We start from the raw sequence: 20,001 nt of genomic DNA, 5'->3' as shown, positions 1-20,001 counted from the left end.
TGATTCTAGAAATATCTCAAAAACTGGTGCCAAGAGAATGTGCCAGATTCTTTTTAGCGGTGCCGGCGACAGGAAGAGGACCAATGGCCATAAAGTGAAACACAAGAAGTTCCACCTCAACATGAGGAAGAACTTCCTTACGTTGAGCGTGGCAGAGCCCTGGAACAGGCTGCCCAGGGCGGTGGCGGAGTCTCCCTCTCCGGAGACATTCCGAACCCGCCGGGCTGTGCTCCGGTGTCACCTGCGCCAGGTGACCCTGCCCTGGCAGCGGGGCTGGCCGAGGCCGTGCCCAGAGCCGTGCCCAGACCCCGGGGCTCCCTCCCGGCCCTGAGGCCCCGGCGCCCGCCTGGCCCCGCCCCGCCCGGCACTGCGCCTGCGCGCGTCCGCGGAGTCCTTGAGCGGCCGGGGCGCGGCGGCACCGCCGACATGCAGCGCTGGGGCCGCGTCTACTGCGCGCTCGCTCGGGTACGGCACCGGCGGGGCGGGGGGCGAGGGCTAGGGAGGGGATATGGGACGGAAGCCGCGCCGGGCAGCTCGGGCCTGGGCTTTCTTCAGACCCCTCAGCCCGCCGGGGGCGTGCGTGAGGGCGGGCGGGGCCGGAGTGGCGCCTTGAGGCGGGCGCGGGCCTTGGCCGCGCTGCCCTCCCTGCTCCGCTGTCCCCGTTCCTCGCCGCTCGGGCGGGCGGAGGGGACGCGGCGGCGGTGGCGGCCCTCAGGGTCCGTGAGCGGCAGGGACCAGCTGTCGTGTGCGTTGTCGGTGCCGGTCCCCCGGTGTCCCGGCCCGCGGGAGGCCGCGGCCGTGGTGGCTGCAAAAGGCGCCGCCGTCAGCCGGCCCCGGCTTTTGGGCTGCGGTGCTGGGGACTTCCCAAATGCTTCCAGGGACATCCTATCCTCCAGTTACAGGGTGATCGGCCCTCGATGTGTTTGTAGCAGCTGTTCTGTGCTGTCCCATTACTTTTTCGTAAAGGTTAAAAAATCTTGCCCTCCCGAACCTCCTATGAGATACAGCTGCGTGTTCATGAGAGGTGGCCGAAGGGGCTGGTTACAGAACAAGACTGTTCTTAAATTCCTGTGGATATCTACTCTATGTCATTATGTGGTTTGAGAGTTGAAAGAGTTTTGTAGTTAGAGGTGAGCGTGAGGTGAGACTGACCTGAGAACAGGTGTGATGACAGACTGAGGTGACAGAGCAGGTAACTGGCAGAGCAACTTCTGCCTCTTGTTCCCGTCAGTGCCCACTGTGCTTCAGTGGTGCTGTTCCTGTTTTGGTTACTGGTGACAGTAACTGTGTATTCATCTGTGTGTGGCTGAATGCTTATTTTCCCTCAGGGATAGACATAAACTTATAAAACCAAGGGGTTCTTTTTATTTTTTTTTCCTTTCTAGAGAAGCCATTTTGATCGAATTCATCATGGTCTTCCGGGAGTTTGTGCTGTGCCACAAAGGTCCTATGCTGATCAAGGTAATTTCTTGTGAGAAACCTTTTTTGGACAAAAAAAAACCCCACCAACCTAAACCCCCACAAAAAACAAAACAACACTTCAAACTCAGAAATCAACTTTCCAGATGAAATCCATGTCAGGATGGAGATTTAGATGAAAACTGTGGTTTATTTTCATAATTTGATTTCAAGCTAAAGCTGTAAATAGAAGTTGAACTTCACCAACACTGTTCATATGTTAATTCTAATAATATTTTAAAATTAATATTCTAAAAGAGGTTGTGGTTGCAAGATATGAGCTAGGTACAAAGTTCATAGCTTGCACTGCTTTATAATCAATAGAGTTTGCACAGATAACTATTGCGGCCGTGCTTTCCTTTATAAATTTGTGGCATTCAGTAAGCATTTATGTTTGGTGCTAAACATCAATAGAAGCTATGCTGGAAAAAATGGTACAGTAAACTATTGAAACATCTTGGGTTAAGTTCTTAAAGACTTTAGAGCAAGAGGGATGGGAAATTCAGTTTTTTTATGTCATTTTACATAATTTTCCCTGTGAAATTTAAGACTGGTTATTTTTCTTGTGGAATGAATACCTTTAGACAACCTTTCCCTGTGTGCATAAAGTTACTTTCAAATATGAGGTGTAGCTTCCTTATCTAATCCTATTTCATTACCTTGGATAATTCTTAATACACAATTATTTTGCTGAAAAGCAGTAACTCTGCTGTTCTCTGTTTCAGTTGATGCCGATGTCACGGTCATTGGCTCTGGGCCTGGAGGATATGTTGCTGCTATCAAAGCAGCTCAGCTTGGGTTTAAGGTGAGACCTCACTCAGATGGCACAATACTCATCCAGGTTAAGTTGAAAGGTATCTGTGTGACACTGTAATCCTCCTGGCACATCTTGGGCCACCAGATGCTGTAGACATGTTTTGCTAATCTTTCCTTACCTTGCTTACCTGCATCATGCAGAATTTGAAATGGAGGTCTGGCTGTATTACTCTCTATAGCCCTGCTACTGACAAGAGCTGCTTAGGACAGCTTACTTTTGGTTGAAACTGATAATAAAATAAAGTGGGCTTATACTCTTGTGAAGGAGAAGGTGGGAAAACAGTGCTAGGAAGGATTTTTTCTCTCAACAAAGGGAAAAATTAAGAGATCATGACTGACGAAGGACCGGTGGAAAACTGTTCTGAAGAACAGACTGAGGGAGCTCAGAAGGAGAAAAAGCCATATTCAACTGATATGCTTTTTGAATGTGATTAGTGGAATTCTATTGCCATATGAGAATTTTAGAGGCAAAAGTGTGTGTAGAAATACCGTAGTATCTTATTTATGTTCATCTCTGTTGTTCTGCTTGTTGACTTTGAATGCCTTTTAGAAGAGGCAGTTTGTGTCTGATGTGTACTAGTGGTGTGTCATTTAATGAAGTATTGTGACAGTTGTATGTATATAATATATTTCAGATGTTTTTAAACTTATAAAAATACAAAACGTGACTTCAGGATACTTTTTTTACCTTCATTTCTTAATATGAAACCAACTGACACTCTTGGCACTGCATTATTCTTGTAATTATCTGGAGCTCTGAGAAGGTGGTGCTAGCAGTCTCAAGCATGTTTCTGCTGTTTGGTATGTCACAATGTTTCTGAATTACCCAAAATAAACTTCATGACCAAAATGAACTCCTGGTGATGAGTTCCAGTGAAGCACAGGAATGGGGAGCCCATGCAGCATGTAGTTTTCATCTTTCAGTATTTTCAGAACTTGGCTGTACAAGGCCCTGAGCCATCTGATACATCATGGAATCACAGAATGGTTTGGGTTGGGAGGGATGTTAAAGCTGGCCTTGTTCCAACTCCCCTGCCATGGACAGGGACACCTTCCACCAGACCCTGTTACTGAGAGACCCATCCAGCCTGGCCTTGAACATTCAGGGCTGGGGCATCCACAGCTTCTCTGGGCAACCTATTCCTGTGCCTCACCACCCCCACAGTAAAGAATTCCTTCCTAAGACCTGATCTAAATCTATGCCCTTCAGCTTAAGGCTGTTTCTGTCACTAAATGTCCTTGTGAAAAGTCCCTCTCCAGACTTCTTGCAAGCCCCCTTTAGATACTCCAAGGCTGCTGTGAGGTCTCCCCAGAGCCTTCTCAGCCCATCTTCATTGGAGAGCTGTTCCAGCACTGTGATCAACTTGGTGTCCTCCTCCAGGCTTGCTCCAGCAGGTCCAGATCTGTGTTGTGTTCTGCTGGGGACTCCAGAGCTGGGGTCTCATGAGAGCAGAGTAGAGGGGGAGAGTCACCTCCCTCAATGTCCTTGATGTTGACTGTGTTTGGAGAGGGAGGTTTAATTAGATGGCCTCCAGAAGGAGGTCCCTTCAAACTGAATTTTTCTGTAATTGTGAGTGTTGTCCCTCATTGGTCAGTACCCCCCCAACGTCAGTAACGTCTTTTTGGGCATCTTTTAGCCTTCTAATATGTACCAATAACTGTACCAAAGTAGAAGTGTGTGAGATTCCATTAAGTTTTACATCTGCCTGTGACCTACAGCAAAATAACTGAATTGTCTTTGCACATCTTTGTGAATTACTATTTTGTCATAATAAGTACTCTTGCTTGTGGGTGTATGTGGTTACTTAGCTAGTAAGCTGAGAGAAAAAGGTGCTCAGTGATGCAGGTTTTAATAAAGATTGTGGCCTTCTGCCATGTGAGTTTGTGTTTGATTATTCCAAAGCTATTTTTGTGGCTGGCTATAAAGCAGCTTTTCTTGGAACAGTACTGTCCTTGAGTCCTTCATATCCGTGATTAAAAGTAGGATACCATGCACAAGGGGGTTAAAAAGTGCCCTGGATTCTGTTTTTCCTCATAGTAAAAAATAATTCTGTTACACTGTTTCACAGCTAGTTAGAGAGGAGAAAATGCTTGGACATACTTGTCACCATTATCATTGAATATGTGTCACCATTATCATTGAATAAACATGTAGAATGTTTTTAGTAGACTGGGAAAAAGATTGTATAGTTACACCATCCATGGAAGAACCTAATTCTGCTCTACTGAATTACTTAAATTTCAATTTTAGTGCTATTTCTACTAGCACAAGCATTGAATCCTTGTATCAGTACTACAGCATCCCATGTTGTTGCCAGTAATGTTTTCTGGGTTTTGGCTTCCCAAAAGCTTTGCTTGGCCTTAGCAGTGAAGTTTATGTGAAATGAATGAGGCAGAACATCCTTGTTGGGTAAAGGTAGGAGCAGTGTGGTGCTGTTTGATCCATGGTGCAGCTTTTAAAGCCTTTGTGCTGTGTTTCATGTATTCGTGTGTTTAAAACAAGGGGAAGAGGAGGTAGGGGATGAGCATGTCTCAGAATGTTCCTGTGATTTGATTTGGTAAATTCTGCTCTTCATGTTACCATCACCTACCTTAGCACAAAAGCAACAACTTAAAGAAATTGTGAAAGGTTTTCACTCGGTAGTTGCCTCTCAGTGGACTGGAACTCTCAAGAGTGTGAACCAAGGTTACAATTATTTTGAATATGTGTGTGCCTTCCAAAGAAGGAGATGCCAGTTCCTTTGCTTATACAATTCCTTCTCTGAAAGAGACCTTCCTTTGCTCTCCTTCATTTTCTCTCAGTGATCTGTTTTTAAATGAAGTTTTGGTAGTTGTTTTTGTCCTTTGCACACTTTGATGTTGTCAGCTTAATGAGAAGGAGATGAAATATTTTCCATCCCTGTTGTTATTGACCTTATTTTTGTTTGGTTTTGCTGTACTTCATTTTTGTTTTTTCTTTCTTTAAGTGTTGGTACAGCTTTATAGCAGTGGGAGGAAATGTTGTTTGTGGCTTGGGGGCTTTGTTCTGTTTTGTTTTCTTGGAAGCTTGATAGCTTCATGGGATTTTAATCTATGCCAGTTCACTTACCAGTTGTTTTCTTGTTTTTATGAATCTTCACATGATTTACATGTTTTGCTTCTAGCAGTTTTTTCTGTAATTGTTAGGGGAACATCTTTCACTGGACTGAGTCTTGTATTTATTATTTACTTTGTAGATTTTTGTGGTAGGACTACAGAAATGCATAAAAGTAGCACTTGTATGAATTTTGCAGTGGCTGTTGTTTGCAGACAGTAAACTGGTGCAGTTTGGTAGAGAATTTGGTTGCAAGGAGCTATTTTGTGGGTTTTAAGTTAACAAAAAAATGAGGGAAGGGAAACATGAGCTGTAAAATAGATCTAGGAATTAAATTAATGGGATACTTGTAGAGGTAGAATTACTAGACAAGTAGACAAATGTCTTTGTCATCAATTCTAAATTGTGAGAGAGCCCATAAGGAAATGCTGGCAGAGTATTACTAAAAAATTCTTTTTTTTTCCTCTGTTTTTTTTTCCTCAGACTGTCTGTGTAGAAAAAAATGCAACGTTAGGGGGAACCTGTTTGAATGTTGGATGTATTCCATCCAAGGTAAGCGTGCATGTTTGTCATAGCTTCATTAAAAGCAGCTGACATGATGTGCTTCACTTGGAAGGAGATTAGGAAGGAGTTTCTCAAGATGGATGTACATGTAAGAATGGCCTGGAGGGTGAGGCTGTGGAGTGTGGACTAATACAGATGTGGAGAGAAAGAGCTGAGTCCAACACATGCACTCTGAAAGAAAGGAGAAGCAAGAAGAAATTAATAAGAACTTCCTATTTGACATTGTCAATCTAGTTTAAAGTAATTTCAGACCTTGGCCTTTGTAAGAACAGTGCTGTTGTTGGGGAATCTGCCTCAATAGCACCCAGCAGGTGGAGGAAGACACTGCTAAGGCCAGGTTTGTGATGGTTGTAGTAACAGATGTAATATTCTTAACAAGATCCCTCCTAACTGTGTTGCTGTTACTAATCCTTTTGCTCAAGAGGTTCCATTAGCATGAGAGGAGAAAATCCAATATAAATGTTAAGTTTTTTTAAAAAATTATATTAATTTTTCCAAACACTTTAGTAATCATTTTAATGAGGTTCAGAGTATCTTAATAAATTGAAGCACCATTAAAACATGTTAATCCACACAGTGTTACGTTGAAAATTTGAAACTCTGCTAGGATCTTTTTAACTAACTTCTCAAGTACCCTTTTATTTTTTTATCCTTTAGATTTCTTATGAAAATACTGTTGTACCCATGGTTAAACCTAAATGCTATCTGGAATTCTTTTGAATTGTAGTAAACTTAAGAAGAGGTTACATAGGCTGTGTACACTAAGGCAGTAACAAATGATTCAAATACTCCTTTCCAGAAAACCACCCAAAATAATACCTCGGGCATGGGGTGGTTTTTTTTCTTTCTAGTTGCTAAAGTCTTAACGCAGTGCTTGTGTCTTTTAAGTAATGTGAGTGTTACAGATTTGGGGCTGTGACAGCTATGTGAAGTAGAGAAATTACTTTTAAAGGTAGTTGATAAAAATAGAATTATCTTATTTTGATAGTATTAGTTTTACACAAACATGTGTAGATAAGGCAATTATTTCAAAATGCCCTTTGAATCTTTTACTGTGCCTGCTTTAGGTTTAAGTCTGTGCAAAGTCACACTGTTGTCCTTGCAAAGATACAGATACTTTCATATTTGGGGTGGCTATAACAAAAGAATCAATTTTTTTAGTAAGATCCTGCCTTAACTATATTGTTATTTCTAATCAAGATACAATTATCAAGCTTCTGAATTTGAAGCTACTAATTTTTAGCCATACATATAAAAACCATTCTAATTTTTCTGTGAATTTGGAAGGTCCGTGTACCTGAGCTAGCTCCAAGCTATCCAGCTTCAGCTTGGCTGGCTATGCAGAAAACCTCAAAATTTAACTCATATATGTCTACACAGGTTAAAATCTTAACAGGCATTTTAGTGTAGATTTTCCTCATCTAGTTATTCTGTATCTTCTCTTTGGCCATCAGTCACGGTTATCTTTCTCTTCCTCTACTTGGTTTGTTCCTTTTTTAATCTCTGTGGAGTAATTATCAGTTTCTATGGTGAAGTGAGCAAAAAGGATAGGTGTTGATTTAACTATTTCTTCTATTTCTGGGTAAAGTATGTAACTTCGTTGAATGTTTCAGTAGGAGCTACTGTGTACAAGTTCTGTGATTGAAATACACCTTTTCAAATATGTAAATGTCAAGCAATAGTGAGAACATTTTGTAAATAGTATAATTATTTTTCCTTATAGTAAATACTCTTTTATATTATATATGGAATGTATGTCCAAATCCACATTTTTGTGTGTCTGTTTTAGGCCTTGCTGAACAACTCACATCTGTATCACTTGGCCCATGGAAAAGATTTCGCTAATAGAGGAATTGAAAGTGAGTGAAGAGCTCTCACTGCCTATTACATAAGTGGTTTCCACCAAGAAGTAAATTTAGTCTTTCAAATCTAATTAGTATGGTTTTCTGGTCAGAAAGTTTTTAGAGTTAGAAATAATATCCTTTATCTGTCATTTGGAGGCTTAGGAACATGTCTGCTCTTTGAACTGTGAATATTGGATAGATAAGTTATAGCTGAAAAGTGCAATATTGATTTTCAGCATAGCAGTTGTTGAATGTAACCTTTAGCATTTAGTGGGGCCATTCAACACATCTTTCTGTACCAGCTGTTAACTGTTGAGGTTATCTCCTTTAACATTAGCACACTGCAGTGCTTGATGTAAGTTGTTGTAATGCTTGATGTAAGTTGTTTTGCTTTACCTTTAGTTACAGGACTCCGTTTGAATCTGGAGAAGATGATGGAACAGAAGAGTAGTGCAGTGAAGGCCTTAACAGGTGGAATTGCTCATTTATTTAAACAAAACAAGGTTAGTTTGGATTATATACTGAGATATATCCATTTTTTAATCTGAATTTCTTACTTTTTACATTTTCCCATTGCCACATAAATTAGAGTGACTGGTATGACAAGGGCAGAATTTGGATGCTTCTCTTCCAGAAAACTTGTAAATGCCTAGTGCCTTCATTCTTAATCTGCTTAAAGGAAGAGTATACTATTCCTATTCCTACTAGTATACAGTTACTTTGTGATTTGTACCAGATGGAGGTGCAGAGAGATATTTTAGCAGCATCTCTAAGCATTAGTGAGAACCAGGTGAAAGCCTAGCTTATTTGAACCTGACTTCACTGTGTTCTGATTACTAAAGGTTGTACATGTATCTGGGTTTGGAAAAATAACTGGCAAAAACCAAGTCACTGCAACTAAAGAAGATGGCAGCACACAAGTTATCAACACAAAGAACATACTCATAGCCACAGGCTCAGAAGTTGCTCCCTTCCCTGGAATTACTGTACGTATTTGAACTTAATTGTATTTCCTTTTCAGTGTCTCATAGCCATACAATCTAATGTGTAATAATGGTTTGCACCTGATTGCACTTCACGTTGTGTGTGTTTTGTATATAATATGTAGAAGTGTTTTGTATAGAATATGTAAAAGAGATTGCAAACGTCCCTTTGTGCATTTCTTTGTCATTAGATTGATGAAGATAACATTGTGTCATCCACTGGTGCACTGTCACTGAAAAAAGTTCCTGAAAAGATGGTTGTCATTGGTGCAGGAGTCATCGGTGTGGAACTGGTAAGAGGATGTTTAAACCACTTGACTTGTAATTTGTAAAAGAAAAAGGTGTTTTTTTGTGGCTGTATTTGATGGTTTTGCTGTGCTTTAACAGTTCAGTGAGTTGTAGTCAATCTGTTCAGACTTCATAGGCTGCTAGCTAGCACCAGAAAAGCTGGGATAAGTGTTTGTTGGGTCAGTACTTCTGCAGCTGGTTAGATAAGCAAAGAAATTAGAAAGGAACAGCCAGGGCCTTGCATATTTATTTTTCTCTTTTGGAGGAGTAGGGATGTGAGGGAATGCCAGGGTAATCAGGATGAATTCTTGTGTTTAGTAGTTAATCTCAAGAGATGTTTAATGTGATCTGGTAGTACATATTCTATCAGCCAGAACTTTGTAGTTCATTGTGGTCTGAATCCTTTTACCTCACAAGTACACGTTTCAAAAAGAATTTATATTTGCTGGTCTTGCAGCTGCTTGAGTCTGTGCCCATCTGCCAAGTGGTTGCTTAACCTGCTGACTAATAAGCTGGGAAAGAGTAAGCAAAGTGAAATTCTGTATTGGGTAGATGTGGGTAACTGTAGGTGAATACCTCCAGGGTGTACGTGGTTTTTGTTGGTGAGGCTGATGATCATGGTTAAGGTTATAAATACAGACAGGACCAGCAGAGGCTCCATTTTGTTGTGTAAAATTTCCTTAATGTGGTATTGTTTTGATTAATTAGTAGTGGTATTAGAGCACCACAAGCAATTCCCTGTGGGTTTTCCTTTCAGATTCTTTGATTTTTAATTTCTTCTATACCTATAGTATAAATAAAACATACATGAGTTGTATTTAGTGATTTTGTTAGCTATTTCTTTAGAAGCCTAATTCCCTGAATTCGATCATGGAAGTTTTGAGTCTGCAAATAAACAATGACAATCTTTTCATGGAAAGGCTGGGGGAAGTTGAACTTGTTTTATTTTACATCATGTTTGTAGAAACTAATCAGTTTGCTGTTACATGCTATCCTGCTTTAGAAGAATTTACAGTCTGTTGTAAATATTAGAGTAAAAGTATCTGAAGTTTGCTTTTCAACATCTCTTTTTACCTGTATTGTTTACCTGCAGGGTTCAGTTTGGCAGCGCCTCGGTGCAGATGTGACAGCTGTTGAGTTCATGGGCCATGTTGGGGGAATGGGAATTGACATGGAGATCTCTAAAAACTTCCAACGCATTCTTCAGAAACAGGGATTCAAGTTTAAACTGAACACCAAAGTTACTGGTGCTACCAAGAGACCAGATGGAAAAATAGATGTAGCGTAAGTGTTTAACATAAAACTAAAGGAATGCAAAATACATTCTTCCTCCCAATCCATCAAACCTATTTAAAAATACAATCTGATACTATTTTTTAAACAGGAATTAAAATTAATTTAGTGCAATTAAATGTTTATCCTTCTTTAACAACTTACAGAGCTCATAATTTTGGGTTTATTAAGTCCTAAGTTGCTTATACAGGAGAAAATCCATTGACTTGAGTTGAGGGCTTGCTGGCATAAAATCACTGTTATAATGAGATCAGTAATAAAAACAGAACTCTAAATCATTATTTTCATGGAAGATATTAGCTTCTGTATAACTAGCATAAATACCATGATTGTTCATAGAGCCATTTCCAAGCCATTAATTCTTGACTACATACTGGATGGTCATCTTGTCTTAGGGTAAGCCTGGTAGAGATATTATTTTTCTTGAACAGAAATAAATGAAGCTACACAAAGAATTTATTTTAATGGTCTTACTCAAGACCTTTGAAGTTTTATACATGAACAGTTAATATAGAAACACATAAAGCAAATTTGCTTTGTAAAAGTCCATAAGTATGCACTAGTTCTGTTTGTGTTAATGGATTCTCTATTCAGAAACTGTAGTTTAAAAAATTGCTTGATGTTACTTCACAAAAACAAGTTTAAATGTTTTTTTGCTGGAGACTTACTATGGAGACTTTTACTTGCTGTATCACTGTATTTTGGGACAGTCTGTCATCTGTCACTCTAAAGGTCCAGGATCTGGGCTTCTTTGCATTCCATGCTGATGCTGGTTGGATCTCTCATTTAATCTGTTTCTACTTCTAGGGTATCATTTTGGTTCAGAGTATGCTTTTGAACCACACTTCCAGTTATCCTCATTTTCCATGCTTTGGTTCTTATGCTCTCAGAGTACGTGAACTGAACTTGCTCTGGGTGCAATTAAAGACCAGATGCACTTGAGGGATGCATGGGATGCATGGCAGCTGCTAACAGCTGTTTGGTTCCTGGGCCAGAAGAAAGCTTGCTGAGAATACATGGCCCTACCCCATCCCAAAGTATGTATACTATATACAAAATATATATATATATACTTTGGGTGACAGGTACTCAGCAGTGATGACTTTGCTGTACAGATTTGATCCTATCAGATCATGACATTTGCTGTTGAAAATACACCCTGATTTTCTCTCTGACAATTGTTAGCAAATGTAGTAAGAGGTGTTGCCTCTTCCTCCCTCTTCCACTGCTGAACTCTTGCAAGGAGGAAGCCTGGGGCAGGCTGAATGAAGTGCTTTGGGTGCCAGACCCAGCCAGGATTTCACCATCTTGGGTCATATTAGTTACTAGCCAGGGAGAGATAAGGCTACAAGTTTACAGCTTAGCATTTTTGCTTCTTGTTTTGCTGTAGTGTTGAAGCTGCTGCTGGTGGCAAGGCAGAAGTAATAACTTGTGATGTGCTCCTAGTTTGCATCGGTAGGCGCCCTTTTACAAAAAATCTAGGTCTTGAGGAAATTGGAATAGAACTTGATAAGAAGGGAAAAATTCCAGTCAACAACAGATTCCAAACCAAGATTCCAAAGTAAGTAAGACTAGTTTTTTTTCTTTTTTTTTTTAATGCAGAACTTCTTTTTAAAGTTTAACTTACTAAAGCATTTCTGGTTTTTAATAACAGAACATATTTCCCTTTTCTGAAAAGAAAACTCAATATATCCTATCATTTCAGTAGCTAAAAAATTTTAGTCAGCCTTTGAAGTTTTGTAATTTAAAAGTCACTGTCTATTTCATGTCACTAAGTACCTCTTGAAGTGTGGTCATTTTGTGGAAACAGCTAAATTGAAGTATTTTAATCTGTTTTGATTAGAGTTTTCAGTAACATGTTTCAAACAGACTGTTATGTACGGTAGCCAAAGTGTGCTAGGATGTTTTTAAACAGTGTCTTATTCTGTTTCATTGGTCTGATAGCATCTATGCTATTGGTGATGTAGTTGCTGGACCTATGCTGGCCCACAAGGCTGAGGATGAAGGCATTCTTTGTGTAGAAGGCATGGCTGGGGGAGCAGTTCACATTGACTATAACTGCGTTCCCTCTGTGATCTACACTCACCCTGAAGTGGCCTGGGTGGGCAAGTCAGAAGAACAGCTGAAAGAAGAGGTACTGTTTGTTTTCTTTGCCAGCAAAAACTGTTTTTCCACTTTGAGCTTGGTTTCATTCTCTAGTTGTTTATCTAGCTACATTATCTATATTTCTGCATTTGAATTTATTGCTTAGGGAATGTGAGTGAATGATGCTCTTGTGCATGCCACTCTCCCAAGAACCACAGTTCTCCTTAATAACTTGAATTCTGTGACATTAATATTGTTTATTTGCAAATTAATCTTTTTTTTGTACACTGTTACACCATTTACAATGATTGTTCATGTACATTCCTGTGTCTCCTGTTTTAGTTGTGCATTGCTTCTCCTCATGTATGTAACAGTTGGTTACATTGTTCTTGTTGGTCATTAAGTCAGTAACACATCTGTTTTGCAGGGTGTAGAATACAAAGTTGGGAAATTTCCATTTGCTGCAAACAGTAGAGCAAAGACAAATGCTGACACAGATGGCATGGTGAAGATACTTAGTCATAAGTCGACAGACAGGATGTTGGGTGCTCACATTTTAGGCTCAGTAAGTATCATCAGTTGTGCTTTCTTAGCCTTGTAACATTCTTTTTATTTAGTGTTGCATAGTTGTTGAGTTAGAAGTGGTGTTTGTAAACAGGAAGGTTTGAGTTCACTGTACTTATTTTTTTTACAGTTCTGTTCTGCACCCCTGGCCTCCTTCCTACTTTTTAGTTACTTAGGTGTAACTAAAAAAAAAAAAAAAAAGCCCGGCTTTTTTTTTTCCCTCTTGAATTGTTATAGTTATTTATTTGGTTTCTTTGACAAGTTTTGTGTGGTGAGGTTTTTGGTGATGGCGTTTGTTGTGGGGTTTTTTTCATTTTGTTTTTATGAATACTGCCAAATACTTCAGAGAACAGCAGAAATTGTTGATTCATCTTTTGGAAGTTGAAGGAGCTGAAAAGACTTTGTCTTTTTCATTGGTGTTTTCTTTTTTCCCTTCTCTCCAACTAAAGACCTCAGCAAGGGTGGCAGTCTTATGCTGCAGTCACCAAATCTGGGGTCAGTAATTTATGGAACTTAGAGTAAAAAAACCTTTGGGATTTCCCTTGTCCAGGAGGTTTTTGGGTTTTTTTGGTAAAAGTTAGACCCTAGTTTTTCTCTGTTTTGTTTCTTAGCTGTAAATATTTTTTTTTTTCAAAATATGTTTGCAGAAACACTTCCGTACATTTTTGTGTAGAGCTTTCTTTAAGAGAAACACCAAACTGTTCTCAATAAGATTCTATGCTACTTACTTTCTCTTGCAATTGTAGTAATTTAGAAACCAACATGCCTTATTAACTTTTCAGGGAAGCATTGAAGTTTTGGGTAGGTTTCCTTTCATGGAAAAATGCCTAGCTTTTGCACAACTCTCAGGAATGAGAGAACAAATACTCTCATTAATGTTTGGATTTATGCTAGGTTTGATCACAGTCACCAAATAGAGTACATTACTTATAGCACAGATGAAGTGCTAGTTAGAACATAACTTCTCTTTTTTAGCAGAAAATGCTTATTTATAAGTGGCTACTGATGCATCGTGGACAAGTGCATAAGAATTTGTGCTAATTGCAAGTGCCATTAAATTACAGGGTGCTGGTGAAATGGTGAATGAAGCTGCCCTTGCTATGGAATATGGAGCATCATGTGAAGATGTAGCCAGAGTTTGCCATGCCCATCCAGTAAGTGTTTTCTAAAGGGGCTGTTGAACACCATTACACAGACAGGCTGTTACTCCATGTAGCTATTAATGACTTGTAACTTTTTGTGTTTGCTCCCTACAGACGGTGTCAGAAGCCTTCAGGGAAGCAAACCTAGCAGCATCCTTTGGCAAAGCTATCAACTTCTAAAATGAAAGAGCAAATCCTTGTACATATATAGTACATCTCTGAAAATGGACTGTGGGCCCTTAATGGAAGGCTGAATCTGAGGATTTTAGGACTGACTTAAATGAATATCTTAATTTTAAACATCAGATATTTAAACAAGTAGAGTTTGGAACAAGTGGAATTATACAGTCTCTGTAAATTAAATACTTAAAATTACATGTTTATTTCCACAATGAATGTTGCAGAAAAGCAGCCTGACAGAACTCTTTTCTTTTTGGAAACCAAACATTTCGCTGCTGCATGGGATTATCAGGTGTGCTGGTCAGAACTGTGGATGATTGTCCAGCATACCTTGTATTTTCTTATTTGAAGTAGTGTTACAATAAACCAGTTGAATACTGGCACTTAAAATGCCACTGGCACTTAAAATGCCACTGTCACTTCCGCACAAAAATGTGTTTCCTTCTGAAGGGATTAACTTTGGTATTTAACCTACTTCTTACATATGAGTACCAAAACTTGTTTTGACCTAGTAGTGTTGGGATGTTGGAAGAAGAGGGGCTCGTGTAGATCAATTAAAATTATACTCACTTTTTAAAGAGAAAATTACTGTCTGTGTGATTCTCCATGTCAGGTTTTCATATTGAAAACTCTTAAGGGGAAAAACTGAGTGCTGATTGAGAAATGAAAAATTGAAGACAAATTCATTGTACTGCTACCTAATCCTTTTTGGTTTTAAAGCTTCCATTGTCCAGCTCTCTTAAACTTGAAATGCTAAAACTGGGTAGTGAAGCAGTGTTTGCTGTTAAATGCTATGACATGAGGGTTATTCTGCACCTTCCACACGTAAGGGCTGTGGTGTCAGCTCTCCACACAATTAAGACATACTTTCTTCTCTTCTGTTTTCTATTTTGTTCTCTCTTTCTGTCTCTTCTGTAGCAAGAGAGCTTAATAAATACTTGACATGGCTGGAGGGTCTTCTTGGGTTTTTTTTGTTGATTGGATCCTTGTAGTGTCTAGGTTGTTGATCATGTGAGCAAACTCACAAACAGATGGCATTGTTGAAAGATCTTTAACCTGTATATGGAGCATGCCCAAATCCAGTAGTTAAAATTAACTTCTTTTCCAAGGTGCCATTTCTTTTTTTGTCAGGCCTCTTCTGCCTTGAAGAAAACCTTAATACCTGCTGGTATTGTGCATGTCCTTTTTCATTATGCCACTGGAATGAGAAGTGCACATTCAGAAGGTGGTGCTACAGCTACATGGTTTTTTGTATAGACAAGATGGTTATATCTTTCTAGATTGCTTTATTATAGCTTATTATTCAAGTACTATCTATAGTGAGTGATAGAGATGGATGCCAGCATTACCATATCAGTTAATCAGTAAAACAACCAGTGATACTCTTCCTCATTGTGATTTATTTTCTTAACTCCTACTTTAAATGTAGATGGGGTTAAACCATACCACCTCATTAAGCTTATCACCATCTGATTCACGGGTATGCTGGGTGAATTAATGTGGGTCTGCTTTCAGGTGTTAGTAGGAAGCTGCTAAATGGAAAGTGAAGGTGAGACAACAGAGCAGAAAAGCTTGATTCTTCCAATAGATCTTGACATTTCAGAATCACTTCTAACTTAACAAAGGTAAATGTTAAGTGTTAATCATGTGACTTGCAAGTTCTTCCCAGAAGCCTTGCTCTTTCAGAAACAGTTTTGTGTCTACTCCCTCCACCTCCTGAGTACTTGTAGCAGTCTTACTGCAATTCATTCTTGGGTTTATAAGTTAGAGAAGTTTGTATCTCATTTTATGTTAAATGAAGTTTAAAAAGCCAGGGAAACTTATAACCAATACTACTTCTAAGTTTGTACTGGAGCCTGAGTTTTCCAGACACTTAAAAATAAAAATCAAGGCCTTAAAATTATTTTTGTAACTTCTCTTGCTGTCATTCCCATTCTAGTTAAGTGTACAAAAAAGTGTAAAAGTGAAATGAGCTGCTGAGCCACCTGTCAGTGGTCTCATGGCAGTTAGGCCTGAGTGCTGCCAAATGGGCACTTTGTAGCAGCTGCTGAGTGTACTGGCAGTGAACAGTGCATGATCAGTGAACTGCTGTCATGATCAAAGTTCCTTCAAAGATTTTTTTTTTGTTGTGCTGTTTGTAATCTCCGGAGCTTAGGGGTAATTATTTATTTAATCATAATGCCCTTCAGTTTGCTCAGGTGGTGCTGTATCCTTCTGTAGTTGTCCTGATTTTGATGATCACACCTGCTTAGCAAACCTGATTTCCTTTTATCACAAGATAACCTACATAGCTGGTCAGGGAAGCCAGTTGATGTACCCTTTTTGGATTTCAGCAAAGCTTTTGATACTCTCATAGGATCCTTCTGCACAAAATGTCCAGCACACAGCTGGATAAACACATCATTGACTCACAGGTTGGGCACAAAGGGTTACAGTGAATGGGTGGCATCAGAGTGGTGACCTGTCTCTAGTGGGGATCCACAGGGTTCCATCTTCAGTCCTGTGCTCTTCATCTTCATTAATGACTTGGAGGCAGGACAGGAAGGGCCTCTAGCAAGTTTGCATGTCATACAAAACAGGGAGGAGCTGTTGAGTTCTTCTAAGCCAGAGTGGCCCTGCACAGAGACCTTGACAAGTTACAGAACTGGGCAATCACCAACCACTGAAAGTTCAGCAAGGGGACAGTACCAGATCTGCACCTGGATGTATGGACAGACTGGGGAATGAGAGGCTGGAAAGCAACACTATGGAAAGGGACTTGGGGGTTCCTGGTCAGTGGAAAGTTGAATTATGAGTCAGCAGTGCCCTGGCAGCCTGGAGGGCCACCTGTGTCCGGGGGGCATCAGGCACAGCAGCACCAGCTGGGCAAGGGAGGGGATTGTCCTGCTCTGCTCTGCTCTGCAATGGGGTGGCTTCATCTCAAGTGCTAGGGGCAGGTTTGGGCCCCACAATATAGAAAAGACATTAAACTATTAAGAGAGTGCCCAAAGGAGGGCAACAAAGATGGTGAAGGACCTGGAGGAGAAGCCATATGAGGAGTGGCTGAGGTCACTTGGTCTGTTCAGCCTGGAGGAGACTGAGGGGAGACCTCACTGCAGTTACAACTTCCTCATGAGGGGAAGAAGAGGAGGGGCAGACATAGATCTCTCTGATGACCAGTGCTGAGGGAATTGCCTGAAGTTGTGTCAGGGGAGGTTGATGTTGGATATCAGAAAAAGGTTTTTCACTCAGAGGCACTGGAACAGGCTCCCCAGGGCAGTGGTCACAGCACCAAACCTGGCAGAGTCCAAGGAGGCTTTGGACAATGCTCTCAGGAACGTGGTGTGACTCTTGGGGTGTCCTGTGCAGGGCCAGGAGTTAGACTTTATGGCCCTTGTGGGGCCCTTGCAACTCTGTTTATTTTGTGAGTCCAAGCTTGAATTACCATATAAACTTGGTACATTCCTACTTTCAGTGCTGACCTCTCTGTTTTCACTCTACATATCAACATTTCATAATCAGTGACATGAAAGTCAGTCTTAGGCCTAACTGGGTATCATGCAGGGGCTACACAATCCTTTTTGAGTGCTGTGGCATAACTAACTACATATGGATGGTATTTCTTCACTGGTAGTTTGGTCTGAGTCCAAAAACTATAAAACCATATTATGTTTTATAGTAATAGTAACCCTTCTTTAGCATTACACAGCTCAAGCCAAGATTTTATTAGATCTCTAACCAATGTAAGAACAAGACTTGCTAAAGGATTAATTGATGTACCATTGCAGCTACTGAAAATAGGCAGGAACTTAATAAGTCATACTAGGTACATACACTGATATAAAAGTACTGTTTATTTTCAACATCAAAAAGTTATTTTTCTTTGGTTCTGTGGCTTTAAAGTCAATTTAAAACCTGTTCACCTTTTCAGGTCTTAATGTAATGTCAAAAAGAACTAGTATAATACTTGTAAAAACCATCCTGAACACAAGCACTTCCCACTCCTGTTTACAAGCAGGTGCTGTAAACAGCAACCTTCTGGCTGATTGTCTGTAAGAGGGAGCGAACTGTCTCCTCCAGCTCCACCAACTGCTTGGCTTTGTCTTCCAGAACTTTCTGATTGTTTTCATATGTATTTTCCAAATCTGTAGGGAAATGAAGGCAAAAAAACCAGCTTAATTGGTGGTGTTTTGATGCACGTAAATCATTATAGGTATAGATAAACTACTATTAAAATTTATTTCTATTGTGGAAGATATTCTGATTGGGGGAAAAAAACCAAATAAACAATACCCCCAAAATCAACAAAGGCTGGAATGGCACCTTTTGTTTCCCTAATATAGAGATGTAAAGGAACAAAGAAGTCATTTTCCAAAGGTGAAAATCCAGAAGTATATTTTGAGGGTTAAAATAATTGTAATTCTTTGCTCTATGGTGGCTTTTACAGAACAGTGAAACGTTTTGTCTTGTGATGATTAAGACTACTCAGCAAGTCACAGTAACTGTGCAGGAGTAGCAAAGAGGGGAAGAATGAATTCCTGGCCTGGCAAAACCAGAAGGAAAATTTAATTCTGTCTCTGATAGCAAGGGGCAGATTGCCTTGTTCTGGTTCAATCAACTTTGTCAACAATAAATGTTAAATTAAACTGTGAACTGGAACTCCTGTGTCCTGATTAGCTTTTGTTTTAAGAGCTTTCCAGGGTGGGGTGAGGGGAGTAGTTTGGAGATGGGGGTCTTGCTGGAACACGAGTCCTTGTCCTGAGCAGAGTAGTTTTGTTCCTTCCCTGGGGTTGTTCTGGGGACAGTGAGAGGTGCCACACCAGAAGTTTGTGTCTCACCTGTAAGTTTCAGCTTATTCTACAGAAATCCTTGCTTCAAAAGACTGTATTACGTCCATAATAATAAGGAAAGCAGATCAATTCTCAGTAACAAAAAATACCTTTTCTTTTCCCCTTCTGCTAATGAATAGCTGGTTTAACAGCATGAAATTGCTTCATGTTCTAAGGTGCCAAATGACCTCCTCAGAAGAGCCTTACCTTTGAGCAGCTGGAGTTTGCTGTTTGCTTGAGCCAACAAGGCTTTAGCTTCATCTTGCAGCACGCCTGCTTTCCTCCTGGCCTCGGCCGACTCCTCTGTCTTCCTGGCAATGAGCTCTTCCACGGTTCTGTACTTGCCGCTGAGCTCGCTGCTGAGCACCTGTTCCCAATTCAAGCACAAGATGGAGCTCACACAAAGCCAATACAGCGGGAGTTGGCATTTCCTCCCTCTGTCCTTTACTAGTCCGGCTGCCAAGGGAGACTATGCGGGGAGCTCACTTTACAAAAGCAGAAACGGTGTCAGGGTCTTTCCTACTTTCTGTCCAAGGCTAAGAGCTGTGGTGAAGACTCATCAGTTGCTCTTTTGCAGATCTGTGTCTGTTTTACAGCTTCAATACTGGCACTTGGCAGAGATTTATGGGATTCAGTTACAGGGTTCTGTAACTAATGGAAGCCATGGCCCCTAGAACTGCTGGAAAGCTACACCTGGCACTGCTCCTGGCTGAGTGGTTGCATCTGGGGAGGAATAAATACCCTTGCTACCCTCTCAGCAACAGGAACTGAACTAGCTGCCCAGCTGGTGTTAGTGAAGGTGCTGGGAAAGTTGTGAGGTTGGTTTCTCAGCTGTGCTTTTGTTGTGGGGTTTAAGGTTAAGAAGTCCTATGGCCCAACTAAATTCAACCATTGAGCAAGATG

At 40.4% G+C, this 20,001-nt stretch overlaps 2 protein-coding genes across 2 annotated transcripts in view; one reads left to right on the top strand and one right to left on the bottom strand.

The window, feature by feature from the left end:
• The first annotated feature begins 315 nt into the window (after positions 1–315).
• Positions 316–15,237, top strand: DLD (dihydrolipoamide dehydrogenase). The gene is made up of 14 exons (XM_071423894.1): positions 316–465; positions 1,386–1,461; positions 2,184–2,263; positions 5,831–5,899; positions 7,701–7,770; positions 8,158–8,258; positions 8,598–8,741; positions 8,930–9,031; positions 10,120–10,310; positions 11,710–11,880; positions 12,264–12,453; positions 12,832–12,969; positions 14,033–14,122; positions 14,225–15,237. Exons 1-14 carry the CDS (start codon positions 427–429, stop codon positions 14,288–14,290), a joined length of 1,527 nt encoding a protein of 508 aa, XP_071279995.1. The 5' UTR covers positions 316–426; the 3' UTR covers positions 14,291–15,237.
• Positions 15,238–18,105: 2,868 nt separating this feature from the next.
• Positions 18,106–20,001, bottom strand: part of LAMB1 (laminin subunit beta 1) — a 42,809-nt gene continuing 40,913 nt past the window's right edge. Inside the window, exons 32-33 of the mRNA XM_071423893.1 lie at positions 19,306–19,465; positions 18,106–18,414 (exon numbers count right to left, since the gene is read on the bottom strand). Coding sequence (XP_071279994.1) covers positions 18,278–18,414; positions 19,306–19,465 — 297 coding nt within the window. The 3' untranslated portion in view covers positions 18,106–18,277. The remainder of the gene's footprint in view (positions 18,415–19,305; positions 19,466–20,001) is intronic.

The sequence above is a fragment of the Agelaius tricolor genome, unplaced genomic scaffold (genome assembly GCF_023055355.1).
Source record: "Agelaius tricolor isolate 1412-34295 unplaced genomic scaffold, bAgeTri1.0.p SCAF_3, whole genome shotgun sequence".
NCBI classification, from domain to species: domain Eukaryota; kingdom Metazoa; phylum Chordata; class Aves; order Passeriformes; family Icteridae; genus Agelaius; species Agelaius tricolor.
This window is presented reverse-complemented; position numbering and strand designations above follow the sequence as displayed.

What these genes read in the sequence shown, in the direction of transcription:
- DLD (XM_071423894.1), top strand. Translation starts at nt 427, where the DNA reads ATGCAGCGCTGGGGCCGCGTCTACTGCGCGCTCGCTCGG. An exon ending in TTGGATGTATTCCATCCAAG is followed by an intron (nt 5,900 to 7,700) that starts GTAAGCGTGCAT and finishes TGTCTGTTTTAG; the next exon opens with GCCTTGCTGAACAACTCACA. An exon ending in CTCCCTTCCCTGGAATTACT is followed by an intron (nt 8,742 to 8,929) that starts GTACGTATTTGA and finishes CTTTGTCATTAG; the next exon opens with ATTGATGAAGATAACATTGT.